Source organism: Pantherophis guttatus, chromosome 1 (genome assembly GCF_059756535.1).
Source record: "Pantherophis guttatus breed Tessera chromosome 1, ASM5975653v1, whole genome shotgun sequence".
NCBI classification, from domain to species: Eukaryota; Metazoa; Chordata; class Lepidosauria; order Squamata; family Colubridae; genus Pantherophis; species Pantherophis guttatus.
In genome coordinates, this window is record NC_142063.1 from 37,687,257 (window position 1) to 37,713,809 (window position 26,553).

General features: G+C 38.6%; 1 protein-coding gene across 7 annotated transcripts in view; it reads right to left on the bottom strand.

Moving 5' to 3' along the window:
- Positions 1-12,174: 12,174 nt before the first annotated feature.
- KIF26A (kinesin family member 26A) overlaps positions 12,175-26,553 on the bottom strand; it is a 161,899-nt gene continuing 147,520 nt past the window's right edge. For 4 of the 7 annotated variants that reach the window (XM_087871866.1, XM_034418562.3, XM_060687303.2 and 1 more), the window contains 5 exons: positions 22,770-26,082; positions 17,941-18,131; positions 17,433-17,453; positions 16,351-16,501; positions 12,175-14,738 (listed from right to left, as the gene is read on the bottom strand). In XM_087871866.1, coding sequence (XP_087727992.1) covers positions 14,560-14,738; positions 16,351-16,501; positions 17,433-17,453; positions 17,941-18,131; positions 22,770-26,082 — 3,855 coding nt within the window. In that variant the 3' untranslated portion in view covers positions 12,175-14,559. The remainder of the gene's footprint in view (positions 14,739-16,350; positions 16,502-17,432; positions 17,454-17,940; positions 18,132-22,769; positions 26,083-26,553) is intronic. The other 3 variants (XM_034418563.3, XM_087871868.1, XM_087871852.1) reach the window with 1 other exon arrangement.

Genomic DNA, 26,553 nt, shown 5'->3' on the forward strand with positions numbered 1-26,553 from the left:
CTTCCCAGAGTCATTTGGAGTGGGGTAGCATCAAAATAAATAAATAAAAGCAAATCCTATCAATTTTTTAAAGAGAAAGAATCTTTTCAGTATTTTCTAAACAGAAAAAAAAAATCCTAAAGCAGCAGACCTATAAAAATGGATAACCAATGCCCCATGACCCCTACAGATGTTGTTCGAGAAAGAATCCAAAATGAGGGTGGAGCAGAGGCAGATATTATAAAGCCACATCATTTTATTTATCTGGCTAGACTCTGGGAGGGCCCACTTGTTAGTCAAGTGGCCGGCTTGCCTAAATAAATAAATTAATTTAAGCAAGTAATAAATAAATAAATAATTTCCAAGATTTTCAGATAAGCATCTTGTGTTTTTCCAAGAGCACAAAATTAACTCCATCTGAGTTTGCTGATTCAGAGTGTTTCTGTCTGTGGTTTTACCACAGAAGGAATATTGATGAAGCAGCCAAGCTTATTCTTGAATTAAGAAGCCAAGAAAATTGGTTTCTATGATCAAATTTAAGTGGCATCCCCCACCCTCTGCTGCTAGTTGCATGAAATGAAGGGAATTAGTCTAGTGTCCTGCCATTTTGTAAATAATCCTAACCCTAACCCAATGCATCTGTTTTGAATGTTTTCCTGAATGTAACTTTAGCAAGCTTTGAGTTTGTAATCTAACATGTGGAAGGATTAAAACAAAAACTTGTTTGTGAATATTAAAAGGTAGAATGAAATCTATCATGAGGCAAAGTTCAGAGCGAAAATTTATCTTCAGGAAGACAAGAGAGAAAAGTCAGGCATGTAAGAATGGCTGTCAAATGTTGATACTTTATTGGAAAGCAGCATTTCAGTATAATGAAATTGCTAAAGCAAAAAAAACAAAAACAAACCTCAGAACGATTGCATTTTTCCTGTTTATTCCACATAAAAGAGCGAACTTAGCAAGACTTTAAAAGGTGATCACTAGCACCTGGAACTGAACAAATCTAAAAACTGAAACAAAACTAGCAACAATGCAATCTTTGTAGCATTAGTGTCACATGACAATACCAGGTAATGACTTTATGGCCACTGCAATATCAATAATATAGAAATTAAATAAGACGGGAACAAATAAACACCCCTGTTTAACTTCCCTCTCCAATAAGATATGGTGTTAATGTGAGCTCATTCTTACTCTAGCTGCAATGTCAGTATATAGTTCAATAATTACTTTAAGAAGAAGCTTATCAATATCTGTCCTAGCTGGTTTCTCCCATGGATGAGACCTGTCAATAGAATCAAAGGCAGAGATAAAGTCAATAAAAGTGACTAGAGTTGTTTTATATGCCCATTGGTATATTTCTGAGTAACAGCTTTTCACTCAATGGACAAAAAAAAAAAAATCATTGTTAATGTGGTACTGATGACATGGCTCTTATTTCCTATACTGAAATTGGCTATAGAGGTTTATTGGGCAGACTAGCCACTTACTATGAAAGGGAAAAATTGAAAATAAATTATAATAAAACAAGGCTAGTTGTTTGGGAGAAAAGTAGTACCAAATACAAATGGACAATTAACTATCCAACAAATATAGCCATGTCCCTCTGTTAAATATCTGGGCATCAGCTTTCATAAGTCCCTTTTATGGAAAGCCACTTATCTACTATCTTGGCAACTGCCCAGCATGGTATTCTGATTTTTTTTTAATTCTAAAGGAAGGCAGTTGGTAGCTCCTGAACTTAAAATATTAAAATACAGGCATAGGCTGCCAAGTAAAAATTCCATTTATTTGATATTACATCATCCAATCATTTTTTTTCCTTAGCCATTAAACAACAACTAAGCTAGTCTTTTGTGTATTTACTCAGAAGTAAATCCCAGAGGAATGCGGAAAATTGCAGCCCAAGAAGTGCAATTCTGCAATTTCAAACTACTGATCAATATATCAGTACCAGAAAAATGGATGCAATAGTTAATGTTCTGCAGGGAAAATACTTATTTAGAGATATATTTCTTTACAAAGTTCCATAAATCTGAGCAGAAAATAGCATACTGCCTTAAAGTATTTTTAAAAAAATATTTCAAGCTTTTTAGTATGACATGTTAATCGGTAACTTATTGTTGAAGTGCTAATGAGTAAAATGTAGACATTAAGAATGAAAAAAGGAACAAAATGACTATTAGGGCTGTGTAGATCCTTTGAAAAAGATGCTTCAGCATACATGGGAGGAGGTGTGAAGTACCTGTTCTGAGGCCATTAAAAGAGATACCGGTACTTCTTTTTGCATGTTCAACCTGTGGCTGCTTTGAAAGCTGCTCCTAACTGTAGCACCCTTCATATGCGTACGCATATGCGTGCACATATTCTTCTTGTAATGGTCTGTGTGAATGACCTTGGGGGACAGGAGAAAGAGCTGCAGTCTAGACCCATGATGGTGAATCTATGGCACACATGCCAGAGGTGGCATGCAGCACCCTCTCTGTGGGCACGCGAGCCATCGCCCCAGCTCAGCTTCGCCATGCATATGCGCATGCTTCCCGCCAGCCAGCTGGTCTTTGGGTCTCTGCTGTGCATGTGCATGGGGTGGGGCACATGCACGGGCCTCACACGCATTGCATTTTGGGGGTTCAGGCGCATGCATGCTTTGGGCACTCAGTCCAGAAAAGGTTAGCCATCACTGGTCTAGACAGTCATCATGTGAAAGGTATCCTAACCACCAACAGCAGCCCAGCATCTCAGAAGAGACCTTCCCTAGTTTTGGGGAAAGTAAATTTAAAGGAGGGGAGAAGTGCTTTCCATCTTGCAACCGATATCATCCCTTTGTGGTAGCCCAAGAAGAAGCACAAACCATGAGTGCTAACATCACCTTTACTATAAGTATAGTAATAGAAGTCAGTAAGCACTTCTCCCCCCTTTTATTTTTGCTTTCCCCAAAACTAAGAAGGTCCCTTCTGAGATGTTTCCCATGCCTCTTTTCCTTCTTGGGCTGAGATACCTTTTGCATGATGATTGTCTATACTTCGGCTGTTCCTCCTATCTCCCCAGATCATTCCCTTAGACTATTAGATTTCCCTAGCAAAGCAAAGTAACTATAGAGAACAGGAAGCATCACCCAAAGCAACTGTCAGACCTAGAAGCCATCTTTCTACCTTTGTGCCTTCAGGCTTCAGGCCTGCCACAAGCCTACCATGGGAAGTTGGGAGGGGGGGATAGTATAGAGTGAAGAAGATATGTAGCCAAAATAACATACTTTATAGAAAGTCAAGGCCAAGGTGCCCTGCAGCTGTGTTGAGAAGAAAAGGAAATCTTCTGTTCCGGACTGTCTATGATTGGATGTGTGGTGGACATGTGGGTGAGGGGCAAGGTCTTGAACTTTCTTTTGGGTGTGGAAAACCCAGAAGTTCTCAGATTCAGGTTTTCCCAGATGTGTCAATATGACATCTCTAATAAAAGTTAGCTTTGAGGAATTTCAAGCTTCGGAGTTTGATTTCGTTGGGGGTGTTACTTGGAACCCTGACAGCAACTGTGTGGGTCTGGATAAAGATGCTATAATGATTTGAAAAAAGAAGCTTCGTGTCCATCTCCAGGCAGTTGAAAGCATGTCTTTCAAAGCATTTGCCCAGCTCTGAGAGCTATCAAAGAACTCTGAAAAAATTGGATGCTAAATAAGTTATGTTCACGCTATGGATCAAGATCATGTGGGAGTCTTTTCTCTGACTGACAGATGAGGATAAAATCCAGCCTCTGTCTTCCAACTTATTTTCGCCTTGCATGGCCCCCAAATCCACTCTTAAGGATTAGGAAAGGGAAGCCCCATTGCACAAAGAGAAGTTCATTTACATGATGTTGGATCTCAGCCAGAATGTCTTTATTAAACCTAAGCAAGATTTTATTCTTTCCTTCAAGTGACAGAATTGGAAATACTTCAGAAATGTAATATTTTAGCAGTGTAGCATATAATCACAAATACTAGGCATAGACTAAGTAGATTGGTTCAAATCCCTGCTCAGCCAGTTCATTGAGTGAATTGGGGCTGGTTATAAATCTCTTAGCCCAGCTGATTGTACAGGCAAGAATGTCAGGAAAAGGAAAATGATTTGGTCTTTTTTGTATTTCTTGGGCATAGTAGCTACCTGGTTGATTTAGTTCACTAGTAAATCCATTTGTTTACCATAATGCTGTAAACCTTCTTCTCCCAACGCACAATAACCCACAAAAATAACACAATGTAGTATAAAGAGGATATAGGGTAACATCTTACGAATACTCTGGCTATCATGGACTTTTGCACGTTCATTTACAGATTCTTGCCTAAAATAATTTATTTCTCTGTCTTTCATGAGAAAATAGATCTTAGTTTCATTTGTTCCTCCCTAAATTCTTGATTTTCTGTCCACCTTGTCCAGCTTTATTTTGAAACTTGGCATCCCAGGATAAATTTGTACTATGGTAGTACAAGCTTCCCTTCCCTTCCCTTCCGCTTTACTGTTATTTTTTATCCAAGCACCACGTCTGTGTTTGGATAAAAGCATTCCCAAAGTGGAACACTGTACATCTTCCCTTGAATAAATTCACCAGCCTGCAAGGAGAAAGACTTCTTTTTAGCTTAATGCTATGGAGAGCGGTCATCGGAGTACACAGTTCCCAGGGTCAGCAATTACATTTTCCCTTCCTAAAGGCTTGACATGTGATATAGACAAGCTAGAGATTAGATCTAGGGCCTTTCTTTTCTGCCTCTATAATAAAACATACAGTAACCTGTATCTTCCCCTCCAAGCAAAGATTTTTAAAGCAGCTAACAAAAGCTTGCAATCAAAACAAAAACAGCCCGACAATAAAAATACAAAAATGCAACACAAATTATTTCTTTGAAAGGAAGAGAGAATATAATAGGAGAAAAAGCAGAGGCAATAACAATAACCAACTCCTAAGAGCTATAAAATCAAAAGCTGGTCTGAAAGAAAAATCTTCAATTTATTCTTACAGAAAATGCCCTCATGGATTTTGAATATATTGAGGAACACAGGAGAGGCAATCTTAACAAACACTATGCATGGAATTGAAAATGAAACAGTCAGTATAGTAATGTTCCTACATAAATCCATGATGAGGCTGCAAAGTATGCTCTATTCTAGTCACCACAACTTAAAAAAGGCTGCTATAGAAGTGGTGGGGGGAGGAGACACCTAAAATGATTAGGTGGTTATAGCAACATTTCTGTCAGGTGCAAATAATCAGAAGCATACACAGAGTGCAAAGCACAGAAGAGTTTATTATTGTTACCTCTTATACAAGAATATAGTCAGCTAATAGTCAAAGCTAAATTGCTGCTTGATAAGGGTCAACAGAATTTGTTGGAGGCTGGACTTGGGTAACTTGTGGTAACACAATGACTCCAAATTGATGACATATTTAACCTCATCTTCTAGATCAGCTTGCTCTTCTCTTACAATTTCTATGAGGAAACACTACCGCTTGGAGCAAAGCTGGATAAGAGAAGACATGATCAAGACACATACAATTTTGCATGAGAAAATGAAAATAAAGAGCAGTTATTTCTCCCCATCAACTATATTGGAATTTAACATTGAAATTAAATGAGGAGAGATTCAGACCTGGAGTTTGCTCCTACAAAATATAATGACAGTCACTAGTTTAAGTTGATGCTGGTGTTGACCCATAAAGCCCTATATAGTTCAGAGGTACTTTAGGGACTACTTGTTCCATGTGGAATCTGCCCAACCTGTATGATCTCACAGTCACTGTCATGTTAAATGCATTACTTTGAATTATTATTTCATAACTTCCAGAGGATTGATAGTCAATGAGTACAACATGGAGAACGTATATTGTCTCTTGAATCATAAGCTGTGGATGTTAGGTCCAGGGAGTAACAATGAAAAAGGGTTATAGAACTTTTGAACATAGTTTTAAGGTTTCCTAATGTACCTGATTGGATCCTGGACCTCATGCTGGACTAGATGGGCTCTTAAGCTCATCCAGCTGGGTCCTTCATAGATTTCTAAATGTTTAACTCCTGATATATTCCTCCTTTGAGGATAAATGCCAATGCTATGTTCACACAACATACTTAAACTTATTTTGCTTAACCATGATTACTTGAATAAATCAAAATTGGATGGCCACAAAAATATACAGTTAAGCAAGAAAAACCAAAAGTACACATATAGACTGAGTGAAACCAGTCTTAATAGTAGTAGAGAGATCTTGGAGTCTTAGTGGACAACCAATTAAATATGAGGTAACAGTGTGCAGTGGCAGCCAAAAAAAGCCAATGTAATCTTAAATTGCATTAACAGAGGGATACAATCAAGATCAGGTGAGGTACTAATACCACTCTATAAAGCCTTAGTAAGACCACACCTAGAATATTGCATCCAGTTTTTCTCACCACACTATAAAAAAGATGTTGAGACTCTAGAAAAAGTGTAGAGAAGAGCAACCAAGATGATTAGGGAACTGGAGGCTAAAACATACGATGAACGGTTGCAAGTGCTCAGCAGTGTTGTAATATTTGAGGGGCTGCCACAGAGAGGAGGGGGTCAAGCTATTTTCCAAGGCACCCAAAGGCCTGACAAGGAATAATGGATGAAAACTGATCAAGGAGAGATTCAACCTAGAAATAAGGATGAATTTTCTGACAGTGAGAACAATCAACCAATAGAACAGCTTGCCTTCAGAAGTTGTGGGAGCTTGGACACTGGACAGCCATTTGTCAGAAATGCTGTAGAGTCTCCTGCTTGGGCGGGGGGGAGGTGTTGGACTAGATGACCTATAAGGTCCCTTCCAACTTTGTTAATCTGTTAGAATAAACCAAAGTTTTGAAACCATAATGTGAGCCCCACGCAAGCAAATTACATCACAATTCAGTTCAAACGGAACAAAAAAGTTAGGAATTTTCAGGCAGGTCTTTGTTTCAGTTCGATAATTATCTTCTTCTGTCTCCCTTGATGCTTGCTATACATCTTCAGAATGGAGCAAATTAAGTTTATATATAAACAATAGACTTTTTCCAAGTGTGCAGTTGAAGGCTATCATTCTAATCTGATAGATGAGTGAGTAAAACAAAAACACTACATTCTGCTTTCACTTCTTGAGCTCATGATTCCAATTTCATCTCCATAAATAAGTCTTGATTCATATTTTAAGAATAAGCATATGTAAATTGATGAGGGGGGAGAGTCACAAATATAACAAGGAAGGAAGCCATGTAATAAATTAAAGGTTATCTTGAAGAACAAACTCAATGGATAATTTACAGCCCATTGCTGGAGTTCAGCAGACAGTAGATTTATATTGAAAGAGCCATGCTCATTTACTCTGAGTCTCATCTTATGTGGTATATTTTTAATACAACAGCCTCGTCTAAATGGGTCAATTAAAAGCAAATGCAGGCTGGATTACGATAAAGAAGACGGCGCCATGTAAATTAAAATAGGATGATGATTGATGATGATGATGATGATGATGATGCCAACAACTTTAGGGGTAAATGCACCTCCTGTCAGCCCTGAAGGCCATCTTTTACTTTGGATCTTCAGGGCTGCCACACTTAGTGCTGTGGGAAACTGGGAGGGGGGGATAGGATAAAGTGGTGGAGATATTTAGCCATAATAACATTCCTTTCTCTGAGAGTCAAGGACATTTGGGCCTCCACCTGGAGTGGCATGACTGGGAGGCATCTCCAGTTTGGACAGTGCATTGATTGGACCATGTGATGGACATGTGGGTGCAGGGGAAGGGACTTGGACTTTCTTTTGGGTGGGGAAAACTTGGAAGCTTTCAGATTTGGGTTTTCCCAGATGTGCCGATATGACATCTCTAATAAAATGGAACTTTGAGGAATTTCTGGCCTCAGAGTCTTCTTTCATTGGGGGTGTTACTTGGAACTTTGACACCTACATTCATCAGAGACTAATGAAATGGTTCACAAGTAAAAAGTTTCTATCACTCTTGAAAGTCTGAGGAACAAAGAAAGTTGCTGGTATTAATGATGGAGAAGAAATTTGTAACTGATTTCTACGGAAGAAGAAATGCAGTATCTGCCAAATGGATTCTGCCATTGAACAGAATCTGCTGATGTTGGGCTTTCTTCGAGCAAAAAAGCTATACATGAGACATGAGCCAAGGAAAGAATGTATCATACGTACATATGAAGTAAAGCTAAGAATTTATATAAGATGCACTTAAAAGATTGCCCTGGATAAAAAAGAGAGAGAGAGAGAGACCATACTATGACAATAAGGAAACAGGAGCAGTTAAAAAGTTTATTGGGAAATACAAACATTAGAGGCAGCTATTTTCAAAATTCCAGGATGACAGTCAAAATGGAAACAATAAAAAAAAAAACCCATTAGCCTCCCACATCACTGATTATGAAAATAATTGAGAGGTGTCTGTAGAGATTTTTCTGTTCAGTAGTTGCCAGGAAATAATACTGGAAGCAGGTAACCTCATTGCTGCTCACTGGCCTCCACATTTGTTATTATCAGTATTTGTAATGGAATAGACTTTACAAACTTCCATTTGCTCTATTGGCATAAGAGATCCAGAAGTTTTGTTTAGAAAATGATAATTGGTGAGGACTAAAATAAAAAGTCAAAACCATAAAAAAGCAAAAGTTAGAATATTTTGGGTATGTGATGCGACACCTGGAAAAATACAGCATAGTTCACTTAACATTCCAGGGAAAAATTGAAGGCAAACGAGGTTCAAGCAGAAGGAGACATGGCTTCAAAATCTAAGGAACTGGTTTGGACAAAACTCAGCAGTAATTTTTCATGCAGCTGTTGATAAAAATAGGATCACCAACATGATGGCCAATGTCCGATGACGGATATGGCACAAGAAGAAGAAGAAAAGAAAAACTAAGATGGAGATCTTTAGAAACCACCAAACTCCTCAATCTGAGTTTAATCCAGAATTGTGGAATTAATCTCCCAGCACTCTAAGCAATGGCTATGTTAGTTAGATGAGATGAAACCCACCCATCCAGAGGGCACCTAGTTGAGCAAAAGCTACCAAGGAGCTTGATCTATCTGCAATCAGCTCATGCAATCTGATGGAAATTATTTCCCTTCCTCGATTTCCTGTCTGAAACTTCATTGTGACTTAAAGGCCAAAGAGATGATATGTAGAATTCCAATTTCCTGCCCAGCTTCTGTTTAATTTCTTTGACTGATCTGAGCCCGTGTGTAGGAAGGAGTGAATGTGGTGTACCTACGCTTTCCCCAACTCTTTTTAAAATAACTTTTTTTAAAAAAAAATCATTCACATATATACTTTGCAACCACATTTTTCAATCATTGGCATCAATTTATTTGATAGATTTTAAGATTTTAAAGACAACAATTGCATAGCCCCAGTCTCTATGCAGGTGATTTGTGCCTGAAAAAATCTTTAAAAAGCAGGGAAATAGATGGAAAGATTATGCTGTTGTTGCACACCATCCCAAGAGTTGTCTTCAGTGAGATGAGAGGCTATATAAATGTGATTAATTAATAAATGCTCATCAAAGACCCTCATTCATCTACAGCTAAAGATATTATTTCAAAAATAAATTGAACATACCATTTCTAGGTTGCCCTTTGCAAACCCTTGAACAAAATTTCATTTCTAGTATCTAGTGACAGAATCCTGCTTTCACCCCATGAAATTCCTGGATTGCATTGCACTTTTTCCCTTCTGCTTAAGAGAGATCAGTCAATTGATCTACTTGTCTCAATCGTGGTCTTCTTTGCAACAAGAATTGATCCCTTTTAACTGATAGCTTTGTGCTTAATGATTTTGTAATTGAGGCTGTTTACCTTCTGAGTAATTGTTATTTCTTCAAATAAGTGTATGAATACGAAAGGACAAATAATTAGGATTTATAATTACAGATTGAGCTTTGTGCTAACTCCACAGAAAAGTACTGAAAATTTATACACATTTCATGCTGCAGCTGTTATTGTTGTTCTAAACTTTAGTTGATCAATTCATCTTTTCTTATATTCAAAATGCCTCATCCTTGGCATTTTACAGCACATGAATGCATTCTATTATTAAAATTGTTCTATCCTTTTGTTTTATAGGATAGAATGGACACTGACCAGTTCACACTACAGGTAATCTTTGACTTATGACACAAATGAGCCCCAAATTTCTGTTGCTAGGCAAGAAAGTTTTGAAGTGATTTTTGCTCCATGTTCTGATAGTTTTTACCACAGTTGTTAAGTAAATCATTGTAGGTGTTAAGTTAGTAACATTGTTAAGTGAGTCTGGCGTCCCCAGACTTTGCTTGACTTTGCTTGTCAGGTTGCAAAAGGTGATCACATGATCATGGGACATTGCAACCATCATAAATACATGCCAGTTGCCAAGCATCTGAATTTTGATCATGTGACCATGGTGATGCTACAAAGGTCATAAATCACTTTTTTATGCTGTTATAACTTTGAACGGTCACTAAACAAATGGTTGTAGGTCTAGGACTGCCTGTATTATATTCCCTGAATTTCTATTCGTTTACAGAAGAGTTATGCCAACAATGGTTCCCAATAGTTCTTACCAGGGATGGGTTCTAAAATTTGTGGGCGAGCCTTATTTTGTGGGCGTGGTTTGATGGTCATGTGACAATTCTTTAGGATTTAGCAGAGGTACTGGTCTACCAGGCTTTTAACTGCTTGCAGAGCTGTACCAGTCTACCCATTTGTTCTTGGAGCGTTCCGGTCTACCCATTTGTTTTTCGAGCACACTGGTCTACCACCACACTGACTTTTAACACTGATCAACTGTAGGACGGCCCTTTGAAACCCCGCGGCAAGAGTTTAAACAGTTTTTTTCCTTCTAGCCGTCAAGCTAGTGCTCGGGAGGCAGCGAATAGATTGGGGGCAGGGCCAAATAAAAGGTAAGAATAATGCGGGTGGCAGGGCCCCCCAGCTCCCTAACAAAGAGAACCAATTCGTTGACGTCATATCGTCACTGCTACCGGCTCGGCCGAACCGTGCCGAACCGTGAGGAACCTACCACTGGTTCCCACGTGCTCTTTTACTGCTGCTCCTCCCCATATTCCAACTTCTAATGATAGGTATGGATCCAATTACAAAGGATGGATGTTACCAGATTCTTTGCAAGCATCCAAAAACCAACATCTGGAATTTCAAAAAAGTTATACTATACATCCTCAACCACCACCACCAATGGTTCCCCTTCCTATCTTTGGGCTTTATGGATTCAAAAATCCCTGATCATCTTTGAATTCAATTGTTGAGAGGAATCTATAAGTTCATAATTTTCTAATAATGAAAGTACGTATATACACACTGGCAGTATATTCATGAACTGGAATAGGCATAGCAACAGGTCAGTCAATGGGGACTATTTGGAAACTGAAACATAGTATTTGTATGAGGCCGTAAGAAACAGTTTGGAGTCTGGGTGAGGCTTAGACTTGCTGAACTGTATATAAGAGTTGGTTTGGCCTCTGTAATACATGCCTCTGCACAATATATACCCTCTGTATTGCTCTACTCTATAATGACTTGCTTCTATGAATATTGTTTCTGTGTTATTGTATGCTGATTTGTGCTGTATGGTATTGTATATAAAGAAGTTTCTTATGTAGTTGGACTCTGCAGATTTGTGTGCTGGTCGGATGTGCTGCAAATACTCTGACACACACACACACACACACACACACACACACATTCTGCTAAAGAGAAGTCCCCTGAGGATAGGCTCCAGCACAAATCTGAAAGCTTCGAAGACTAAATCTCCGGTCTTGGTGAACAACCCAGATTGGATCTATATACATATTACTTAATATAAATCATAGAGATCATAGATACTATGTATGTATTTTAATTAATATATAGCAAACTTTTTATTTTTACTTATTTGTATTCTGCCTTTATTATTTTTACAAACAACTCCAGGCGGCGAACATATCCAACATATCTTCCTCCTCCTATTTTCCCCACAACAGCAGCAGCCCTGGGAGATGAATTGGGCTGAGAGAGAGAATGACTGATCCAAAGTCATCCAGCTGGTTTTCATAGCTAAGGGGGGCACTAGAACTCCCACTTTCTACCCTGGTGCTTTACCCTGGTTCTTTTAAGGGTGACAGGTACAAGTGTCCTACTCCATATTGCTAGAGAAGAAAAGGGTACGCATTAAAATTAAGAAAACAGGTAGCAATAGACAAATCTTTTTATTCACATGGAAAAGCTGAAGCAAGCCATTGTTGTATACATTTATACAAAGGATCTGGAGGGGAAACACAACCCCGTACATAGTAAGATGATAGAAAATATGGTTCCTTATGAAATGCAGTCATTACATACATTATCAAACTTTTCCAAAAGTTATTTTGTTTGGCAACAGTTTATCAACAGTCTCCACTGGAAAGTGGCTTTATTTAAAAAGAATAGAAAGAAAGGGAGAAAGAGCACAAAATTCATGCAGCATGTCTAGAAACAATCCTGAGAGTTTGCCTTCCTTAGAAAAACTGTAAAAAGATATATTTGTCTTTCAAAGTTCATAAAATGCAAATGCTATATTTATTGTTAAAACTATACAAAAATATGGACCTAACTTAATTATTACCCCCCCGCCCCCAAGAAAACATTTTACCCCACTTCTGTGCGATTTTGGCTGTAAACAGAGGATTAGATCCAGTCTGGTCATAGGATAAGTAGACCCAATGAAATCAAAGGAAATGAATTTATTTCAGTGGGACTGCTCTTGTGACTAAGTCTGGAACCAACTCTTTTTTTCCTGCACTCAGAAGAGAGAAAAGCCACAGTGTAGTTAACAGACTTCATCAAATTAGATTAAGGCAGGGGCTGGCAACTTGATACCCCACCATCCCTCCCCAATTCAACACGTCATTGGTCCAAGATTGAACAATGACCAGGCACCCCAGGCATGTTCAGTGGGACAGTAATGATGGCGGGAGGAGCTTTTCCAATGGTAAAAACACAAGATGGCTATATTGGGGTAAGAGATTCCATGATGCCAACCCCTGGTTAAGGAATTCTAGGAAAGGGGGTTAGTTATGAATGCAGTTAATTATCAGAGTTAGGGCAAAACTATGTAATACATATACACGTGTATAAAAGCTCTCATAGCTCTTTTCATCTAGTCAAAGAGATTGGAGGCCATTTTCAAAAGCAAAACCATGATGTGGTGCTTGACCCATATCCTACCTGGTAATTTGCTATCTCGAACACTCTTTCTAGCAGCTCTACAATAATGGAGTAAAGTGTCACCGTTGAAAAAGATTTCTCTCCCAAATTGGATTTGACTAGAAGTAGAAGCCACTGGGTCTTTTATGCAATCATGTCTGTGCAATAACCTATAGGTTGACCTTTATTACCAAGGCTTTTACTGCCTCTCTCTTATGGCAGACCTACCAACAAGTAATCACAGGCCACTCTGAGACTTTGTAGTTTAGGAATGTTGCCCATGAAATTGCCTAACTGGTTAACCTATTTATTAGAACTGCTGTCTGATAAAAGAAATCTTGGCCAATCAACTATTTGAGTTTTGGCTTTTTACTAATCAATTAATTGTTAAATACATTTAAATGCACATAAATATAAACAAAAGATCTGAAAAGGAAAAAGAAATGTAACTTTCGCTTTTAAAAAAACACATGTACAGGTATGCTGCAATAAGCACCACCTGGGAACAGACATATCTATGTAAGTAGCAGAGAGAACAGGGAATGCTACAGTATGCCACATGCGGTCCTCAGCTTTTCCTTGTATTAAAAATAAGTTTAAACAAAAGATTTAAAATCTGCTGCTCAGTTAATCAGGAGGCACCTTTTTAATCAAACTTACGGTGTTTTCATTGACAAATGTAACAGATCAATCTATCAAACATTTCAGCCCTAATATTTGTATAGAAAAAACATGGAAAAAGCATGTTCGTCATGTTCTGAAAAAGAGTATCAAAACTGAATACAAAGCAAGTGTTCCAAAATGTCATTATATACCTTTCCAATAGATAATGTTCATAAAAATATATCAAATCCTAAACCATGAAAAAGCAATTACAATATAATTTTTTGTTGTTGTTCTGCTACATAAACCAGCTTTTCCGTGAAACAAGGAGGCAAATTCAGGTATGAAAACATAATTATTGCTTTTGCTACAATTTTTGTTTTGTTTTTACATATAGTCATAAATTACACTATACAGTAGAAAATATTTCATAGGAATACATTTTATGATTTGTTTTGATTTGCTGGTTTCAGTTCTAACAACAAATAGAAAATTAAGAAAACAAGTCACAAATGAATGGTAAAGGCACTTCGCTTTTCAAACAGTTCTCAGCATATTCTTTTCTGCTTTTCTCTTTTAGAAATTATGGTAAGCTTTGTACAATTCATAGATTGTTGAGGCACCATAAAGGTTTAGAACATTCCAATTCCTTGACAGTTTCTGGTTTCCACAACATTCCTTGTCGCAATAAATTCTCACACGTTCACCATCACTTTCCAATACACTTATTTTTCTTCCTTCCTTTGAAAGTTTGGTTCCACTGCCTTAAATCCCTTTACAAATGTTTTCAAACTTCCACTTCTTGTGCTCCATCCTGGATGTCATTGATCACTCCAATATCAAAGCAGGTGACTATCATGACATGCGACTTGCACAGATTTACACATTGCTCTAGTTCACTCGTCACTTGTTCTAATGCCTCCAGATAATCTTGCGATTCCTTATCAAGATCAGGATCAACCTCAACTAGGAACATAAAAAACAAACAAACAGAAGGTGTTTAATATCCAAGCAAGTATCAAGAAATAATAATGTAATAATTTTAAACCAGCATTATGCATTAAGAATTTCTAAGAAAGGAGATTCCAAGAGGAGGGATCTGTTGATCAGTCTATCCCAGGCACCTAATTGACCTAGTGGGATTCCAATGGAACTTGGGGTTCCTGAATCTGTTGCATGAGTCAGTCAAGGTCTTAGCTACTGTCTGGAATAATTTTATGCCCTTTCCTTGGTCAGGGGGCACTTCTCATGATCACTGAAGCCTTTATAATCTCCCAATTGGATTATTGCAACACACTGTATATGTGCCGGTTATCACTTTTAAACTCTATATGCTGTGGGTTTCTGCCCATCCCCCTAAATCTAGCAGCTCATGCTCTGAGTTTCTTAAGTAAAACAGTGTTGCCTGATGGAACCCCAGAAGCGAATATTCTCTAGCCTCCTCCAGGAGATACTGATGGCCTTGATCCTGTTGATCCTTCAGGAAACCACTGAAGGTCAGGCTTTTCCACCAGGCATGGAGCTGGGGTATTAATGGAGGCAGCGTGGTATTATTGAAGGAAGCTCAATGTTGTTTTAAATGCTTTTTTTAAATATATTGTGGCTTTGATTTTTGTTCGCTACGCAAAGTTCTTTCTGGTAAATGACTGAATATAAATAAATAAACAAACAATAAATAAATAAATAAATCTCCTTTTCCAAAAAACTGATTGAATTTCAGCATAAAATTGAGATGGGATTTTTATCCATAGTGAGCCTGGCTGCAGAGGTAACAATTTCATTTTACTAATGAATTAATGGAAAGAGGAAATAATCAGAGGGGCTGATGGTACACTAAACAGGGACTTGTCAATAAAAAATGTTTTGCTTGAATCAAATGCTCATATTTTTGCTAACCTCTTTTTTAAAAAAAACTTTTTGGGTTTTTTAATGTTATCTTTTAAATTTTCTTGAATTTAAATCTAAAATAAATACATTAATAAATGTAATTCATTTAAAGGTTTTAATTTAGGGGTTTTTTTTGAATTTTTTTTATTTTTATTTTTCATCAACATATTTAAATGTACAGTCTTTTATCCATCCTTTACATTGTTCGTTCATCTTATTCTTTAACTTCTATTAGCTAATTAATAAATTGTTCGGGTCTGCTCAGTGGTGGGATTCAAATAATTTAACAACCAGTTCTCTGCCCTAATAATTTCTTCCAGCAACCAGTTCATCAAACTGCTCAGAAAGTTAACAACCGGTTCTCCCGAAGTGGTGCGAACTGGCTGAATCCCACCACTGGGTCTGCTCTTTTACCATTTCCTTCCTTTGTATATAATTTAGTTTTTGTTAACTTTGCTCTGCCACCAAATTTTAAAAGAGCTCCACATTTTAAAAGTGAATTAACATGAAGCTAGGACAGAGAGAGTACAAAGATGAATTATGAAAAGAGATCGAGGCAGATAATATCTATCCCTATAGCTCTTTAACAATTCTGGATCAAAACACTGCATTAAAATATTTAGGTTGTACCATTCTTCATAATTTTCTGTCAATCAAGCACTTTCGCTATTAGCACTAAATAAATACTTACATTCTCCTTTCCACTTGCTTGGATCCAACATCAGCCTGCATTTTGTTTCTTCCAATTCCTCTTTCAACAACTCATGCTTTGCTTTCATTTCCCTAATCCGTTGGTGACGTCTCTCTAGGATTTTCAGCTTCGTATTAAAATATATCAAGCCCTTTAGGGGACAAAAATTACTCATCTGTAACTCTTTGCTGGCCATCTGCTTGCTTTTCCCTATTTCCCAAAAGCCTACAGTCCACACCATTCAACTTCAACTACTCACATGAAGCCTTAGCAAGCAATATCAAAGATTAGCTGAGTTCTCTCCCATCCCATCTTTGCTGAAAGTGAACTTTCATGGATGCTAATCTAATAAAGCAATCTTCTACAAGCACTTAGGGCACTTATTGCCATTTTGAGTTAATGTGCTCCTTTACAATACACTTAAATTACAACCATATGTAGAGAAATTATTTCCCCCCCTCCCCACTTTGAAACGAGGAAATATAACTCCATTAGGAAAAAAAATAAAATTTCAAAATCCCAATTCTATGTGCAGGTGGGATGCTTAATCATGCCCCATCTGGTTTGCTCCATAACCCATGCTACAGTTGTCTTGCTTCATTTTAAACATGGTTTGAAAGTGGATGGGTAAAGGGCTTGCAGAGTAAAAGTAGAAGAGAGAAAACAAAGCCTCTACTCCCATTTTATTTGTCTGATGTTTAAGCTTTCAGGACAACAAAAATAAACTATATATAAAGCTGAAATAATGGTGCCAATAAAATTCAAATATAATCAAAATTTTAAAAAAGCAGCAAAACATAATTTACAATAATGGATACTAAAACACTAGAAACAATGTATAATAAAAGATCTGAGATTGATTGTGGAGTTATCAATTAACATAAAAATGCATACGTGTAGCATTTGGGTGAGAAGTTATTTTACAAATTCCCCAACTCACTTAGGATCTCCTCCATTGGCCTGAGGGTTCTGCATTGAAACCATCCCCAATTGTGTGCACAACACAACTAATTGAAAATTTTATGTTTGCCACAAAATAACTAGCTCTGAAGAGATAAATAAGATGGAAATACATGACTTACCTTTTCAACATCCTGGAAAGGCTGTTGTAAATGAAATAAAAGAAGCAGTTATTTTAAACAGGTAGCAAACTAATGATTGTAATTCCTGTTACCTATCAGAATTAACTGGATTGTTTTGCCAATTACAAATAAATTAAACTCACAGCATCTTGAACTTAACAGAATTCTAAATGATACGTTCTACCATTTACATAAAGAGTTAATGACCCTTTAGTGAAAGGAGACCCATAAAGTTTCATCAGGCAGGCAATTATTATAAAGCCTACTCATAATGTATTAATTGATATTCTCCACTCACTCCATCAACTACATTAAACACAATTAATGGTAGACCAAATTATTTTCAATGGGCAAGACACACCAACATATTAACTATTTAAAAATGGCTTATGATATTGATTTAATTACAAACTGTTCTTCCACTTGTGTACTAGATTTTTAGGCTACAATATTGCCTCTCAGATTGTGAAATTTATATTGTCCACTTTGTTGTAAAATGTATCCTGACCTCACTTTCCTCTTGTCGATGTCGCTGTAATCGTTCCACATCATCAATCTCATAAACTTTTATTTCAAATGGCTCTTTCAAAGTCCCTGGTAAAGGGGGAAGATCAACCCACTGGCCAGCAACATTCTGTTTTCTGCCCAGAGATGTAGAATCAGGAAGAGGAGCTGGAATCAGTCGACGGCGCTGGAAACCTGAGATTTAAAAAAAAGTGTCCTCGTATCTTTGCCTACTAAAAAAATCCATGAACATTCTAACCCAGACAATACTTAAAATACATATATGTAGCTCCAGACATTTTACTATCATAATAATTACATTATGTGTCTAGTGAAATTCTGTCACAGGACAATATAATCAAGAAGCATAATTGTAGCTGAAATTAAACAATTCACACTGGATTTTTATGCCTACAAATATCAGTTGATCAAAACTTCTTCCCTTTTCCCGCCTTAATTTTGTGTGCCTTAAAATACAAAGTCTCAGAGTTTCCATATCAAAATGATTGACAAAGTAAACCAATAGGATTAGGGAAACATTATGAGATCACAATAAGCTAAACAATATGGTTGTAAAGCAAAATAAATAAATAAATAAATCAGCCATAAAGTGAAAAATCATGTGACCAAGCTGATTTACAATTGCAGTCTTGATTACCATTATTAAAGGACTGTTCAGGTTGTTAAGCAAAGACCTCATCCAACCATGATTTCCAACTTCCAACTGGTTTTCCCATTGAGTTTGCTTGCGGGAAGCTGGTAGGGAAGGTGGGCAATCATGATCACATGACTGCAGGGAAACTGAAATACCAGAACTCTGAGGCCCCATCCTAAGTCCTCTTCATTTAACCTTTGAACTGAATGAATGGTCATAAATCAAGGACTATCTATAATCCATATGGCTCACAAACAACAAATCCAAACGCTGACATTCAACTGTACTAGACTCCAGTCTCTCCCTAATCCAGCACTTTTGGGAAGAGCCAGCTCTTCAAGGCCTTTGAAAAAGCTAATAGAATGGGGGCCTCACTGGCCATAGCTGTCACTTGCTCCTTCAGCAGGAAATGTGAGCTTAGGAGAACCCAAAGTTCCATGCAAGCTCTATTGGGAGAGTACCTCCCTGGCCAGAGTCAAAGATGACACCTCACCAGAACAAAGAGACTAAAAATTCAGAGCCACTCCATCTTGCTAGGGTTGAGTCAGAGTTGGCTCCTCCCCATCTGAATCCTTGCAGCCTCCAGAGCAACACTAAGACAGTGCTGCTTGGTTGGCCAGAGGTAGAGATGTGTAAATGCATATGCTGATGATATCACACTTCATGCCACTAGATGACCTCTGCCAGAGGCCTCATGTAGATGTAGAAAAAGAGGGTAAGAGATTCAAGACCTGAGACTCCCCATATTGCAGGGTCCTAGAACTCAACCTCTCCCTCCCACCAACACCAACTAAAAGTACCCACAGAGGAAGGGGAAGAACCATTATAAATATCCCACTTCCATAGCTGGTCCAGAAGAAAACCAGAAAGTTAGTGTGTTGAACAGATCTAGTAGGACTAGGATAGATGCATCACCCTCCATCCCAAGGCCTCATTCATAACCATGACCAATGATGTCTCAAAGCAAAGCCTTAACTAAAAGGGGACCAAATACATTTCATCCAGCCATCTGAAGCTGAGTGGCTACAACCCATTCAAAAATCCTCTAAAAGGGGGAAGTTCATTTGGTAGAGATAGCCCTCTTCAGTGATCATTCATTCAGTGACCATTCAATGCTTTCACTTCTCTGAACAAGGAGATGTATCTTCAAAGCTGCAACCATTCCATATTCCATATCCCCATGGTGACATGATCACAATTTAGGCACTTGGCACCCAGCATGCAATTATGACTGTCACAATGTCCTATGATCACATGATTGCCATTTGCAACCTTCACTGCTGGCTTCTGATAAGCAAAGCAATGAAGAAGTCAGCAGGAAGTCACAAGATGCAGTCACATGACAATGTGCTTAACAACTGTGCACAAGTCATTGAACAATTGTAACTGGAACTGCTGTCATAAATCAGTGCAGTCATGATTTTTTTTTTCTTTATGATCATTTATCCAACGGATTATCCTAAGGCTATGCTAGCTTCAAATTTAAAAAAAGTTCATTAGCATATACAATTGTACTGATTTACCTGGAATTAATCCCAACTGAATTCAGACATACTTTTCAATAGGAATATACAATTAGTTTTCTTTCTTCCCAAACCTAGAACATTTGACTAAATTAAGAGTGGCAAAGCACTAAACACTCTAAAAGGTAAACTGTAATTTAACAGCAGAGGACTATTCCAATTGAGAAAAGAACCGTTTGTCATTTTAAAAAGAAATGCCTTATAAAGCATTTCCTGGGGCAAAACCAAATACAAATCCATCAACAGTAATACTCTTTCAATATGTGGGCAACTTTACACAGCTGTTAATATTGATTTGCAGGACAGACTTAGGAAGCTGATGTGCTATGAAAAGAGAACAGTTGCAAAGGCTAAAACGGGGTCTTTAAAACAATAGGTCACACAGTAAAATAAACTGGTTACCATGACTAGGAACTACAATGTGATCACATCCTAGACCTGTGAGAAAATGGTACCCAAATATCATCTATGGCTTTTAAATTGGGACTGTATCCCTAACGGATAAGTTAGTCATTGTAATGTTCTCCTACCGGGGATGGTAGATTTCAGACTTTTATTTAAAAAGTGGTGTTTACCCTCTGACATTTGTCACAATAGTTTAACAATATTCATAGGGCTTTTTATTTGATAGTCGAAGTTTTGTTTATTTCTCCCAGGATTAATGCAACATCCTTTAAGGTAAAGAGATGTCACATTGGCAAATGGACATTCCATGCCATCTTGATGAAGAATTCTATGCAGAGTCAATAAGCCTGAGACTTCTGTAGGTTGGGAAAATTTTAAAAGGTCTAGATCAGGGCCTCTAAACTCAAGGCCCAAGGGTGCTTAGATCTGGCCCACAGGGCTGCCCTGGAAATAGCGAAGGACTGGCCCACCCACAGTGCCTCAGCCAATGAAAATGGATTCGTGAGGGCCACATGTGCGCCCCCCCGAGCTCTGTTTTCACTGGCAGAGGGTTTCAGGAGGCCCACCCAGCTGAAAACGGAGCTTGTGAGGGCCACATGTGCCCCCCCCCCAAGTTCCATTTTTGATGGCAGAGGGTTGCAGGAGGCCATCAAAGCCGAAAACAGACCTTGGGAGCCCATTTTTGCTGGCAGAGTGCTCAGGCCACCATAGGTGGCCCCCCCAACACAAGTGACATCATGCTGGCTATGCCCACTCTGGCCATGCCCACCCCCAAGGTCAAACGCAACCCTGATGTGGCCCTCAATGAAATCAAGTTTGACACTCCTGGTGTCTAGATGCTGAAGAAAACAAAACCTCTGGGAACTCCACTCTTACCTATGTGTTGCCTAAAAAAGGGAAGCTGAACTACTGTATGAACCCTATGGAATGACCAGCTACTCTGGTCTCCTATTTTTCCTAAAACTAAATTATATTATTCCCAGTAGCTAGAATTGTCAGTTGTTTCACTCTTCCTTCCTCCTACCACTTTCTTTTCTCAGACTAGAGAAATCTGTTTTTCAAAAGTTGAAGAGCATGATAGTAAGATCTTCAGTGAAAAGACATTTTTCTGGAATTATTATGCTGGTGAATCTCCAATCTATTTCTAATTTCAGTTGATCCTTAGCTTTGTAGATTATTAGTTCCATTAATCAGACATTTTAGAGCACTTTTTCCAAATTCCTTTTTGTACTCATAATTTTCATTTGGGGACCTACCAATCAAAGATTTGTATGAGTATCTGCTAGAATTATACAATAACACTTTCAGATAAAGATATCTTTTCAATACTTCTTTTTGTATTCTGTGGGTTGTGTTGTCTTCTGTGGGTTGTGGTAATCTGGTAGCTCATGATGGCAATTGGCTTAGCTGAGCTAAATATAGACTAGACAAAGCCATCCATGCCGAATTCTACACATCCATTCACAATCCTTTTTATTACCATACATCAACATGCCCTTATTCATACTGTTCACCGGGTGAATGCTTGGGTAAGCATTATGTCTGTGTGTGTATAAACACATACACACACACACATACACAACTGTCCATCCTGCTTCATACCCTGTTCGTTTGCAGCTATTCAGATGAATCTAACAAGAGATAATAGAATATTTGTGGATAAGATGGGAGCTGTTATAACAGCAGACAGTATCTATTTTAAAGTAACTGCCTGATTTTTTTCATGGATACTTCCCCAAAAATATTAGAATAAAGAATTACATGGGAAGGGCTGAGAAATTTAATTCTTTTTACCTCTTCTTCAGGGAAACATAAGATGCCCTTGAAAACTTCAACCTCTCCCGTGTAATTTGTATGAAACAGAGAAAAATCTGCTAGCATCCCCATGGAGCAGCAGTCACACCTGCCCCATAATAAAACAACTGGTTCCAAATAGCCATTACTAGTTAACATGTATTTAGGGAGTTAAGTGACAGAATTTATTAATCAAAAAGGTAGTATTGAGGATCTGCCTCTTTCATTAAGCCATGCAGATTGATCATTTGCCTCTTAGGCTAAAGCTCAGGTGCTACTTACAAATTAAAAATCTGTCAGGTCTGAACATGCCTTCAGTTTCAAGGACTACCATGATGGCCTTTTCTCAGATACCTTATTCACTAATAGGTTAGTTTAAGATTGTTGACAGACCTGCTGCAGACACAAATCAATAGAAATTCTAATACCAGGTTTTTGTAGTTATTGTATTTTTACCTGCTGATCTTTTCTTTGGGGATTTCAAACTTCTCATGCGACTTGGTGAAGACATCCCACTTTCGCTCATGGAATCATGTGCTGAAGAAGCACTGCCAGTGGCTTCGCTGTCACGGATCATGCTTTCATAGCCACTGCTGCCACCACTATGATAAAAAAGAGCTGTCCTACCCATTGCAGGTGGTAGTTCCCCACTCAAGACACTACTGTTATCACTCCCATGCCCACTGCTGTAGCGCTGAGGTCTTCTTGGTGCAGTTATCTTACTGTATGGAGATGGCAGCATCTGGATCTGTGACTTCTCATCACTTAGATTAATTCCACTGTCATTGCCACTATCAGAGTCTGTCGAACCCCGGAAATGGCTCATCTTGCCTGAGCTTCCTGACGCTAGCTCATTAACACGACTATTGGCTGCCCTAATGGCCTGCTTAGTTCCCATAATTGTTCCTCGACCAGGTTTATTGTTTGTGCCTTGCGTGGATTTTGGAGTTGTTTTCCCACTCAAAGGAATGCTAGAGTTCTTCCCAGTGGACTGAGCCAAAGACTTCACAGAGGAGCTGAGAGACTTGGATCCACTAGCTGAAAGGCTACGACTCTTATTCCCACTAACCACAGTTTTCTGGCTGGTAGCACTTTTCATCTGATTATTTTTGCAAGATACAGACATGGCACACGATGGAGGAGAGGTCAGGCCAGATGTATCAGGAGAAACTCCCAGTCTGGGGACTAGTCGGCCATTCCTGCCATTGCTAAGGCTGCCACCACCATTTTCCTTATTCAGATTAGTTTTTCCTCCCACAGATAGCAAGCTATCACATCTTTCAAGGGATGTGTGGCTCCCATAACGATGGGCACCTTCACTTTTTGATGCCTTGGCCTTTAAACTTGAAGTTGCTTTTGGCAAGGAATGGTCTCCTCTGAGGCCATATTTGCTACTGGCATTTTCAGCAGTACATAACCCAGTTCTCAGTCGTGAATCAATGTCATCCTCGTGTTTTACTGCAGCAGCCCTATTAGCTTCTAATCCTACACCTTTGGCTCCTCCGTTTTTTTGCTCAAGACTGGATTTACGAACAGGAGGTGCTGGAGGTATTATGCCATTTGGCCTGGGTAACATACTCATCTTTTGCTGTGCATTCTTCTTTTTCAGGCTCCCAATGGCAAAAGCAGCTTCAGAATTCCCTCTGTGCATAGCTTCTGTAAAAGCACCACTGCTGTGTGACACAGGAACTACTCCCAGTGTGGTGGCTCCTCTTTTAAGCTGTGGAATTTTAGGGAAAGCTTCAGATTTTTTAGCAACTCCACTAGAAGACTTGCAGCTCATTTCACAACCATCAACTACCCTTTGTGAACCGGCAAGTAATGTCTGGGATTTTAAAGCTTTAGTTATGTTACCAAATTGTTGGGTAGATCTTGGTGGCTGCTTCTGTGTACAAAATGCCTGAGAATTTGAAGGTAACATATCTGTGGTATTAGTTTCCAGACGATTGTCTGTGCGAACCAACCAGGGATCGTCAAACATCACATGTGGCTTTTGCAGTTCTTTATCACAGAGAGTATTATTATGAGTCAGAGATGAGGTAGCTTTTGTTCTTCGTGGAAGACTGGAGTGTATAGTTTCAATCACTGGTGTGTTTTGAGAATTAGAAAGCTTAACCTTTGTGGTCTGATCACTGATGCAAAGAGTACTTCCAATCTGACACACTTTGGTTAAGTCATAGTTTTGAAGGCTTCTGTTGACTTCTGAGGCTGTTTTGCTTGAATTCATGCTCTCACTCTCCAATTCTGAAAAGCAAAAGCCGCTATCATTCAAGGTAGTTTTCAAGGGAACAGAGATATTAGGAGAACCCAAAGTTAAAGGTTCCTCAGACTTGTGACAGCCATACGAGGGTTGCATAAGAAAACCATCACTGGGATGGGCTCCTTCACTTCCAATTGTACAGATACTGACTTCACTTAGCCATGAGCTGATCGAGGAACGTCTGCTGCTACTAGTGAAGGGTTCTTCAGAAAAGGGTACAACAATATCAATGTTGACACCTGTTGTACTTGCCTGAGAGGTATAAGCATCAAACTCATCATTTATACTGCTGATGATACTAACTGGCCTAGAACCAGAGGCAAGAGCCTGAAGAGAGCAGTCACTATTAAAGCTGATGATGCTAGAGGGTCTTCCATTGTCCATAATACCACTGATAGATAACTCCTCAACCACTGTAAAGACAAGCTCATCTTCACCATTGAGTTCCACAGGCTTCTGCAAAGTCACTGTTGTTGTCAGTATATCCCTGTCAAAGCACGGGCTTCGGAAAGATGATCGAAATCTGTGTACTTCAATACCATCTGCCTGCTGTTCTGTGTCATTACTTATGGTGTTATGTTCAGTTTCACTAGCCCCTTGTTTACTCATTCCCACAGGTGGAGTCCTGATGGAATTGTTGTGATCCACCTTTAGATATGCTTGTCTGCTTGTCACTAGACATTCCTGCTGCTGAGGTGGTGGAGGAGCAGGGCTGGGCAATGGTCTCTTCATATATGAAGTTTTTTCTTTCACAACCATTTCAGCATCAGCTTGACTTGATTCATGAGTCTTCGCACAATTACTTGTTGACAATTGGCAGGAATCAGCCACTACTTCATTATTCCCACTGAAATCTACTCTCTTGCTTTCAGGTTTTGATTGCAATTTGGCATGTTCTGTTTTTAAAGGAGATGCCTTCTTTTCAGGGCAAGTGATGTTGTGCTGGAAATAAATGTTTTGTCCCTTTTTCGGAGTTCCTGTTTCTTGTGAAAATGGTTTTTTAAAGCCTCCAATAGGAGAAGATGGTTTGGATTTAGACTGCCCATTTTCTGTAGGCATGGGTACTGTGCTATTGGAAGCTACAGTGGTGATCTCTCCAACAGGAAACTTGACAGGTTCCTCACTTCCATCAATACACTCCAATCTTTCCTGCAATTCTGCAAAGGTGTTACACTTAAAGTGATCTTTGTCAGAGCTTTTTGGAAGACCACAATTGTCCTTGTTTCTTTTTTTGTTCAGAGAAGGGATTATGGGGACAAATTCCGGCGGGCCTTCATTATCTGTCAACTCTCTGTCTGACAAAGCAGTACCATTGGAACCTACATAGATAACAGTGTCACAGGACTGCTCACTGCTTGAGGAATAATCATGTTCACTAGAAAGATTCAACACAGGAATGTCAGGATCGAGAGCTATAGTCCTTGGATGAAATGGTCTCAGGTGAGGAGGTCGTCGTACGTGGCCTTCTTCACATGAACTTTCTCCTCCAGATGAGCTGGATGCATACTGCTGATTGCAAAAACATAAATAGCAGAGAAGGATTTTTAATATTAAATGTATTCACAAGAGGACAAATTATGAGTTACTTTCATGTCCTACAGAATAGTTTTTGGTATCTATTGGAATCATTCCAATAGCAGGCACTTATGATACATTTTTAGTGATAACTTCCAATTTTCAAAAGGCAAAAAAAGAATGATGTGGCAATTAAATAGCACAATCACGATGAAGGAACATTGATTGAATGGCCAAGTATGCAATATTTTGCATTGGGTGATAGGTTTTCATATAGCATGATTGCTTTAATGCTTACAGAATCTTGGTTTCAGTCCACATTTCACAATATGACTGTATTGTCATATGATCAGGAGTATCTGAAGCCTAACTACATCTGGCCGATGTTCAATTCATTCCAACAATGAGAGACTACAAATAGGTTCAGACTATAGGCAATCCTCATTTACCAATCACAAGTGGAAT